Raw genomic sequence first — 214 nt, 5'->3', positions numbered from 1 at the left:
TTTTTTTTTTTTAATTTACCCAGCAAAAGGTTGAAAAACACATCCCAACATAGACCCATGGCACGAGAACGCCCGAGATATCTCCACGCTCGAATGACAGTAAAGAGCCCGAGAGACGAGGCAAGTTGTTAAGGTTCCAACCAGAAGTTTCTCCTCTCTCGAATCCACTTCCAAGAACCTTGTTCTCTAAGTCAGCTCCATAATATACCTCGAC

At 43.9% G+C, this 214-nt stretch overlaps 1 protein-coding gene across 1 annotated transcript; it reads right to left on the bottom strand.

The window, feature by feature from the left end:
• Nucleotides 1–19: 19 nt before the first annotated feature.
• LOC106322427 (lysine-specific demethylase JMJ18-like) lies at nt 20–208 on the bottom strand (the record flags this gene model as incomplete). The annotated part of the gene is made up of 1 exon (XM_013760434.1): nt 20–208. A coding segment is annotated over one exon (189 nt), but the record flags the coding sequence as incomplete, so codon positions are not given.
• Nucleotides 209–214: the final 6 nt, after the last annotated feature.

The sequence above is a fragment of the Brassica oleracea genome, unplaced genomic scaffold (genome assembly GCF_000695525.1).
Source record: "Brassica oleracea var. oleracea cultivar TO1000 unplaced genomic scaffold, BOL UnpScaffold31294, whole genome shotgun sequence".
NCBI classification, from domain to species: Eukaryota; Viridiplantae; Streptophyta; class Magnoliopsida; order Brassicales; family Brassicaceae; genus Brassica; species Brassica oleracea.
This window is presented reverse-complemented; position numbering and strand designations above follow the sequence as displayed.